Source organism: Cervus canadensis, chromosome 6 (genome assembly GCF_019320065.1).
Source record: "Cervus canadensis isolate Bull #8, Minnesota chromosome 6, ASM1932006v1, whole genome shotgun sequence".
Lineage (NCBI taxonomy): Eukaryota > Metazoa > Chordata > Mammalia > Artiodactyla > Cervidae > Cervus > Cervus canadensis.
The window spans coordinates 22,433,572-22,442,782 of record NC_057391.1 but is presented as its reverse complement, the minus strand read 5'-3'; the positions used below and the strand labels follow the sequence as shown (position 1 = coordinate 22,442,782).

General features: G+C 38.2%; 2 gene segments (V, D, J or C); both read left to right on the top strand.

Moving 5' to 3' along the window:
- The first annotated feature begins 4,446 nt into the window (after nucleotides 1–4,446).
- On the top strand, nucleotides 4,447–4,953 carry LOC122444219. The segment is given in 2 exon segments: nucleotides 4,447–4,492; nucleotides 4,619–4,953. Coding segments are annotated over 2 exon segments (381 nt in total).
- A 3,624-nt stretch (nucleotides 4,954–8,577) lies between these two features.
- Nucleotides 8,578–9,211, top strand: LOC122444218. The segment is given in 2 exon segments: nucleotides 8,578–8,708; nucleotides 8,877–9,211. Coding segments are annotated over 2 exon segments (399 nt in total).

The following is a 9,211-nucleotide window of genomic DNA, read 5'->3' as shown; positions in this document are numbered from 1 at the left end:
GTCTGTTTGGTGTGAGTCCATGGTACTCATATTTACTTTCTAAGGTGACTACTATGCAATTTTTCTCGGTTTTTAAAGGACTTGTAATATTTTTCTTTATATTTTAGCTTTTACCTTATCTTCAAACAAATTTCCCACTCTATATTCCTACATGCTCATGTCTCTATACACAGTTAATTTAACTTTCCTTTTTATATTTATTTTTAATTTTCTTCCAGGTACAAAAATGTTATTTAGATTAAATAACTATAGTATTTAACTCAAGAAATTAGTATGAACAATAAAACAAAATGAAAGAAATCAAAAGTAAGGAATTAAAGCAGAAATTGGCTGATCAAGGGAAAATAATAAAATCAATAATAAAACCATAATCTGACATTTTGAAAGGGATTATTCTAATACTTGGAAGTATTGTTGGGTTTGATCTGGAAAGATTTTCTTTCGACCTGGCATGATTCATTCACTATGGCTGTCCAGAACATATGTATTTGTGCAAGCTTATCTGATTTTGGTAGTTCTTACAAATATTTGGATTCCTCTCTAATTTGATTGAAATTATAAATATAGCATTTATGCCTTTTCTTTAACCTCCTTGTTGCATTTAGGTTATTTCTGTGGTGTATAAGAAAAAAATGATTAGTTTTTCTCAACCATATTTATATTGAAGTCTTGGCTTCCACTTACTGCTTGTGTATTTGTCTTTTATTGTGAGGGGCTCCAAGTTTTACTCTAGAAGGTGCTGGGATAGTAACTGTGGTTCAAATTTATGAGATGTATAGATGCTTCAGATTTCTGGAGTGCATCTGAAAATTATTCTCCTTTCTGTCCATAAACCTCTCATAATCTTCTGGAAGTCTCACAACTATGATGATTCTGTAGAGGTCAAACCACGGTTTAAATAAAGTAATTGTATAGGAAGGACTGGGCTTCATGAATAAAGGCAAGAAAAAGGGAAGAATTTTGGCTCTTACCACTTGTATTTAATATTGTACCACGGGTTCTAGTCAGTGCAATAAGGCAAGAGGAAGAAACAAAAGACAAAGAGTTTTGAAAGGAAAAATGAACCTATCTTTAGTCACAGATGGTACAATTGTTTGAGTATAAAATCCATTGGGATCTATGAAAGAAATCTACCAGAAAAAATAAGAAAGTTAGTCAAATATACACCCCCCATATGATCCAGCTATTTCACCGCAGATATTTACCCAAGAGAAATGAAAGCATGTCTATAAAAAAATACTTATTCACACATATTCATAGCAATGTTATGTGTAACAGCCTTAAACTGGGACTAACCTAAATGTACATCAACAGGTGAATAAATAGGAAAATTGTTTTGGATCCATATAATGAAATACTATTCAGCAACACAGAAGAATAAGCCACTGATACTTATAACCATGAAAGAATCTTAAAATAATTATGCTGAATGAAGGAAGCCAGACAAAAAGTATATATTATCCCATTTATATCATGTTATAAAATATGTAAACTAATTAATAACAAGTTTTGCATGAAAATGGGAGTAGGAGGTGGGGAGAGGGTTGAGAGGACCACAAAGAGATGTGAGGAAACTTTTGGTGGTGATGCACAGTTCATTAACTTGATGGTTTCACAATTATGCATATATATGTACATACATATTTGTCTAATCTTATGAAAGCTTACTTTAAATAAGTGCAGTATATTTTTATGAAAATTATGCTTTAATAATGGCATTAAAATCCAAATTTTAAGAAATATCTTCCTTCATTGTTGTACAAGACTTCTGCTGCTGCTGCTGCTGCTGAGACGCTTCAGTCCTGTCCGACTCTGTGAGACCCCATAGACAGCAGTCCCGTGACTCAAATGCAAATATTTGTCCTCTACATTCTTACTGGCCTTAAAATATATTTTTTTAAAAGCGTGGATAACAGCTTTCTGTATCTGTTCATTCTATACTTATTTTTTCAACTCAGCATCATCAAACCTGTATGGTTTTCCCCCTTTATAGCAGAATAAAAGTTATTAGCTGCTTTTCCTGAATTCCTTTCTAGCATAATTTTGAGGCAGGTTCTGACAATGTGATTTGGAAGGCAAAGGAGAAAGGAAGAAATATGTGAGGCCAACCAGTATCTGAGTCTGCTTTTCCTACTTAATCGGGATCTGGGATACCAGGCACATGTTGACTTTGGACTCATGGAACTCCCTGATCTGAAACTGTGAAGAGTCAACTCTCTGAAAGAAACAGCTAAGCTCCCATCTATGTGTCTAGGGACTAATGATTACAGGGGCTTTACTGACTGTTTCCTTCTCCAGAACTTTATCCTGATAGCCCTCAGGATTTTTGGTTTCTTTTAATTTGTTTAAAATAAACTGAACATCAAAAAAAAAAAACGTGAGCTAAAGAAGACTTCATTTTGCTGCTGGTAATTTACAGAGAAGGATCATTTAACACAACTTGTAGAGTCATGGACTTCCCAGGTGGCGCTAGTGGTAAAGAACCAACCTGCCAGTGCAGAAGACATAAGAGACGTGGGTTCAATCCCTGGGTCAGGAAGATCCTCTGGAGAAGGATATGGCAATGCCCTCCAGTATTCTTGCTTGGAGGATCCCATAGACAGAGAAGCTGGTGGGCTATAGTCTAAAGGGTTGCAAAGAGTCTGACACAACTGAAGCGACTTAGCACAGTATAGTCATGGAAACATTTTTCCATTCTGAGCCCAGAGCTTTCTCCCTGAACCTTTGCAACTACCTTTGTCTAGACAATGATCACAAATGAAATTTTGTTGGACTGTTTTCAACAAAACCTCTTAGGGAGCTTTCAAAATTACAAATTCACAAGTCTCAATTCTGGAAAAAAAATGATTCATGAAATTTGTGGGGCGTTCGGAATCTGTAATTTTAAATCATGCACATAATGATTCTATCATCAACTGTTGTATAAATATCAATTTATAAGTCTTTAATGATTTGAAAAGCTGGGAAAGAACAGTTCTAACCAAGCTCCAGGCTTTTGACAGAAATTCACATCTTTAGGGTTCCAGACATGGTGGAGGAAAATTATTTGGTTAAAGTTTGGCATCAAAATGTTGGTATAACATTTTGCTTATTACTTATTACATTAAGTAATAAAAAGTGTACTTGAGATTAGATAGCTGCTAAGTGTATTATTAGTAGGATTTAGTAAGATTAGTATTTGTTGCTCAGACAGGAAAGAATCTGCCTGCAATGAGGGAGACACAGGTTTGATCCTCAGGTTGGGAAGTTCCCCTGCAGAAGGGAATGACAACCCACTCTAGTATTGTTGCCTGGACAATTCCATAGACAGAGGAGCCTGGCGAACTACAGTCAGTGGGGTCACAAAGAATCAGATAAGATTAAATGACTAATACTTAGCCAGCTTGAAACTGTGAGAGAATAAGATATTCATATCAGAACATCAAGTAGAATTTCATAAATTCAATTATGGTGTTTCTTTCTGACTAGGATTCATATTTTCATTTTCAAACGATTTTTATGTTCAGGAATATATGATTATTAGTACTATATGTGACTTTTCCCCCTTAAAAGCTTTTATTAAAAGATAGAATTCCTTACAATTGATATTATTTAGGACTGGTCCCTCGAAGCTCAGTTGGTAAAGAATCAGCCTGTAAAGCAGGAGATCCAGGTTTGATTCCTGGGTCAGGAAGATCCCCTGGAGAAGGAAAGGGCAAACTACTGCAGTATTCTTGCCTGGAGAGTCCCATGGGCAGAGGAGCCTTGCAGGCTATAGTCCATGGGGTTGCAAGTGTTGGACAAGACTTAGCGACTGAATCAACCAACCAAGGAAACAGTGCATTTCAAAAAGTAGTGATTCCTTAAAGATTGTTTATTCATCATGTTTGTTTAATTGGACAGATATTTTGTGATGTAATAATCTCAGTTTACTGCTCTACATATTAGGGTACAGTGTTGAAAAAAAGAATCACTCAGTAATGACTTGATTTTTTATTACTTCTTCTAAGTTCAACACCAAACACTTTTCTGGTATTTGATGAATTATGGCTAGCTCACATTGAATACATGAGGATGTAAAGGACTGTTTTAACATGCTCAAGGAAATTGGTATCTTCTCAGTTACAGACATACCCTAGGGATGTTCTGTTAAAGGATTTCTGTCAGGTAGAGACCTAACAACAAATTAGTCCTAGGAGGTTAGAGCAACTTGTTCAGATTTACAAGTGCCATCTGAAGACTGGTATATATCTCAAAAATAAAGCTGGGGATGGGAACATGTTCTGGAGACTAGGTCACAAGCATCCCATTCCTCTCTCTGTCCACAAGGGGGTGCAGCTTCCTGACACCAACGCATTTCCTGTGTGAAAAGTAGGCTGCGACTTGTCACTTCACTGTGATTTCAACCTTTCTTCCTCTTAAAAGAAGTGTCAGGTGTCACCTCTTTACTCAGGTGACACTCCAGAGATGAGCTCATCTCCAGGTTTAGTGACTGTGATACTCCTAATGCTTGGTAAGTAAAACGCCTCTTAAAACATGGATTCTTCCTTCTATTACATCAGCAAAATCTCTAACCATAATTTTATCCCAGAAAAAAATGCCCAAGGTGACACAAAATTTTTATTTATAATTTGCCCAGGACAAACCCATGGAAACTCAGTGACCCAGATGGATGGCCAAGTGACTCTTTCAGAAGGGACTTCTGTGACTATAAACTGCACTTATTCAACGTCCGGGTACCCTACTCTTTTCTGGTATGTCCAGTATCCTGGAGAAGGTCCACAGCTCCTCCTGAAAGCCACGAAGGCCAACGAGAAGGGAAGCCACAAAGGTTTTGAAGCCACATACAATACAGAAACCACCTCCTTCCACTTGGAGAAAGCCTCAGCCCAAGAGTCAGACTCGGCTGTGTACTACTGTGCTCTGAGGGACACAGTGACGGAAACTGCAGGGGGAGCTGAGCACAAACTCTGAGCAGCAGCGGGGCCTGGATGCTGAGTGTCTCTGACTCCCTCTGGTCCTAGCAGAGTTTATGGTGGTTTGTCGCTCAGTCTCTGGTTGATACAAACATCATACCAATGTCTAGAGCATAAAAACAAGAAGTAAACACTCCCTTGTGTGAGTGCTCAGTCACTTCAGTCATGTCCGACTCTTTGGGACCCCATGGACTGTAGCCCGCCAGGCTCCTCTGTCCATGGAATTCTTCAGGCAAGAATACTGGAGTGGGTTGCCATACCCTCCTCCAGGGGATCTTCCCGACCCAGAGATCGAACCTGGGTCTGCTGGATTGCAGGCGGATTCTTTATCAGTGCATCACTGGGAAACGTTTCCTTTACCCAGCCTCTTATTAGTGAAGCTAAAAACTGACACCAATGGTTCCTTATCAAAGACCAAAGTAATTTCAAGTTTAAACCACATAAACAATGCAATAGTCCCTTGCTCATCCTTGCAGTCAAATCCATGCCCCACAGGTTGTTCCAGGCCAAATTGATGGGTTTTGCTTTACTGCGTTTTATCATACTTTTAGTATACAATATACTTTTAGAGAGCCAGAGTGCACCAGAGAAGGTGTCATTTGCATAGTGTCTTCCTGACAGAGCATGCAGGAGAAGTAATAGGAGAGCTACAGCCTCCAAAAACCATGACTTTGTAAAAACCTTTATTTTTAGATTGAAGTAGAGCTGACACACAGCGTTGTGTCAGTGTCAGGTGCACAGCAGAGTCACCGTCATGTGCACAAGTGTAGTGTGTGACACACGTGGTGTATGGGTTCTTTCCAGATTCTCCCTTATAGGTTACTGCAAAATATTGAGTATTTTGTCATAATCTTGAAACTGTGAGAGATAAGGAAGTAAGAGAAGATGGTGTATTGAAAAGAATAATAGAGCAATCAAGCTCTGTGTTGCACTGCAAATATACTGCTGGTCTTTGCAAATATTGGTGCAATCCTATTTAATTAACATCAGTTTATTGGCACACTAGGAGTACTTTCACTGCTAGGGAGAAAGTTTTAAGCACAGAAGTGAACAACATATGTTTTCTGGTTCTGCAGTGGCTATTATGGTAAGAATGACTAAAAATATTATTGACCTTGAAATGCCTGCTGCTTCTAAAATATTTTTCTTGGCTTCATTCTTCCACATTCATGAAAATTTTCTTCTACTTTTTTCAAAGGCTGTATTTGTAGGCTTTGTGAATGAGCTATAGTCATAACATTAATATATTTTTGTTATGCACTGTTGATTTAAATGTAGTATATATCAGCTATGCATCATTGGTTTAAATCTAGTTAATTTTTATTAAATTGGTTTAAATGCAAATTTTATTTTTAAAGTTCTATAAATAAAATGCATGTCAAAATATACTTCAAACAATACAAAATGTTGTGCAATAAAATGGTTTCTCTGAAACTTGTATAAACATAGTAGATTAATAATACACATTTATCTCTAAGATAGTAAAGAAATCAGAAAGGGTATAAACCTGCAAACACAAAAAGAATAGATAAGGAGATCACAGCACATAGTTATGTCAATGAAATGTCAGAAGGTGAGAAGTGTAAGGAAGAATTAAAGCTTGTGTTACAGACTAGACGAAGAAGAAACCTAGGTTCAGTGTGAGAGGTGTCACAATGTGAGCTGTGCAAGAGTTTAAAAGAGAAGGACCAGTTACCTTTGAATAGTTGAGAAAGATGGTGTTGCTCTCAAGAGTGCCTGTGTATGTGTGGGTTGAAGGTTTCTGGCGGGTGCTAAAATAGGAGGCCTGAGTGAGATTACTTATAAGTAAAGAACATCAATGCTCTCCACAATTCTTTATAGTAGTGTTAGTCGTTCAGTAGTGTCTGACTCTTTGCTACCCCATGGACGGTAGCCTGCCAGGCTCCTCTGTCCATGGGATTTTTCCAGGCAAGAATACTGGAGTGGGTTGGCATTCCCTTCTCTAGGGGATCTTCCTGACCCAGGGATCAAACCTGGGTCTGCTGCATTGCAGGCAGATTCTTTACTATTTGAGCCACCAGGGAATTTATGACAAGCAATAATTGCTTTCTAAATCCAGAAGAAAAGTGGAAGTTAGTCTTTGATGAATTAAGAACATCACACACAAAATTGTTCCAAACTTTGTCTATTACCTGGGCTTCCCTGGTGGCTCAGATGGTAAATAATCTGCCTGCAATGCAAGAAGTTTAACACACATAAAACCAGCACATTTTAATAAATATACATATTTACATATTGAGTAGATATTCTTCACCACAGCTGTGTAAAATTTTAAAGATATGAGATATGGAACAGAGGTTAAATTTATTCTTTGTAATCCACAGGGCCAGAGAATCCAAGTCACAGGAGAGGGGCTTCTACCTCTGGAAATGAAGTAGTCTTGGTTGCCCAGGGACCATTTCTTACGACAGGTTCTTTAGGGTCAGTCTTCTATTTGCACTATTTCTCTAGAAGACACAGGCAGTATTGAGGCTTTCTTAGGTTTATTCTCACAGAGGTAACCAGAAAATTCTAAGTAATTAAAGTGGTTTTGGCAGAGGAAGATAATTCTGGAAACTCATGGAAGTTAAGGGGAAGTGTCTTGGGTAAAGAACATTTTATTGGGGAAATGTCAATGTCATTGTCTTGGGAAAAGAACATTGTAGTGGAGTTTGGAAGAAAAATAATCGAATATAGATGCTGAGCCAGCAATGACCAAGGCAGCAGAAGCATGCCAATAGAACTGATTCATCCTCTGGAGGAAGTTCCACTAAGGCTCTGAGTCATTCACTGCTTTTAAGATATGTGTGAGTTTAAGGTGTCTAATATAATGATTTGATATATGTATTTGATATATATATTTTGAAGTGATAACACTGATAAAGTTAGTGAACACATCTTTCACTGCACATAATTACCAGGGTTTTTGTCTTGTTGTTATTATGGTGAGTATATTTAAGGTCTGCACTCCTAGCCACTCTCAAATGAAAAGTACCGTATTGTTAACTATAGTCACAGTTAACAGGCAAGACCAGCTTAGAGGAACACAATCTAAGATAATAGGCATTTGGGATATCAAATGATCTTTTTTCTCTTATACTCTTCTTTGGCTTACATGTTCCTTTTAGAAAGATTTTCTCCCCATAGTAGACAAAAGAACATGGCATACGGGCTGAAAAGGAAGGTTTTATATTTTTATGTTTAAGAGTGAATCATGGTGCTTTTCTAATTTCAAAACTAATATCAGGCCCATCATTGGATAAAGAGCAACAGCATCTACCTCCTTCTAACTTACTAAAAATGACTCAGTTGTGTGCAGAGGTGTAAACCTTGATCTCTACATCCTTACTGTGCATTTAAATTTACAACCTAAGATGTAATTTGCTTGATCTTTGCTGTTTTTATGCATCAGAGTCCCTCATAGGCACAGGTATGAGAAGGACATTTAACCAGAGAGTTCAGTAGTTAGAGATGTAACCACCAGAGGGTGGTGCACCGCTGCTGATCAGAGCCTGTGGAGGGTTCATTTGAGTGGATTCTGAATGGATAGGTAGACTTGGGGCAGAAGCAGAGCCTTTTCCTTATTGGCTGGGTAGACAATGAAAGAAACCAGTAGAGAAAAGAAGGGATCACTTGGTAACAGAAGCAGCTTTCCTGGCCGGAGACTGCAGGCCCACAATTGATCCTAAATGGGAAAAACAATGAAGAGACCCATTGGAGCTTTAATCACATTCTTGTGGCTGCGGCTGGACTGTGAGTTGAGGGTTTAAGGGAAATAGAGTGTATTAGTAGATATTCTTTAGATGCCAAGACTGGCTTTATTCAGGTTTCTTCTAGTTATTGTAGAAAAGGAGAAGTAAATTCTAGAGCTAAATAATCTGACAACCCTTCTCCTTTCTCTGACTTCTGCTTTCTCCATAGGTGTCAGCCTGGGAAACGAGGTGGAGCAGAGTCCTTCTACCCTGAGTGTCCAGGAGGGAAACAGCTCTGTTATCACCTGCACTTATACAGATGGTAACTCAGACTACTTCCCTTGGTATAAGCAAGAACCTGGGAAAGGTCCCCAGCTCCTTATAGCTATTCGTTCAAATAAGGACAAAAAGGAAGACCAGAGACTGACTGTTTTGTTGAATAAGATGGCCAAACATCTCTCCCTGCACATCGCAACCACTGAAGCTGGAGGCTCAGCTGTCTACTTCTGTGCAGCAAAGACACAGTGCTTCCCAGGCATCTTCTGTCTGTACTCAAACATGTGA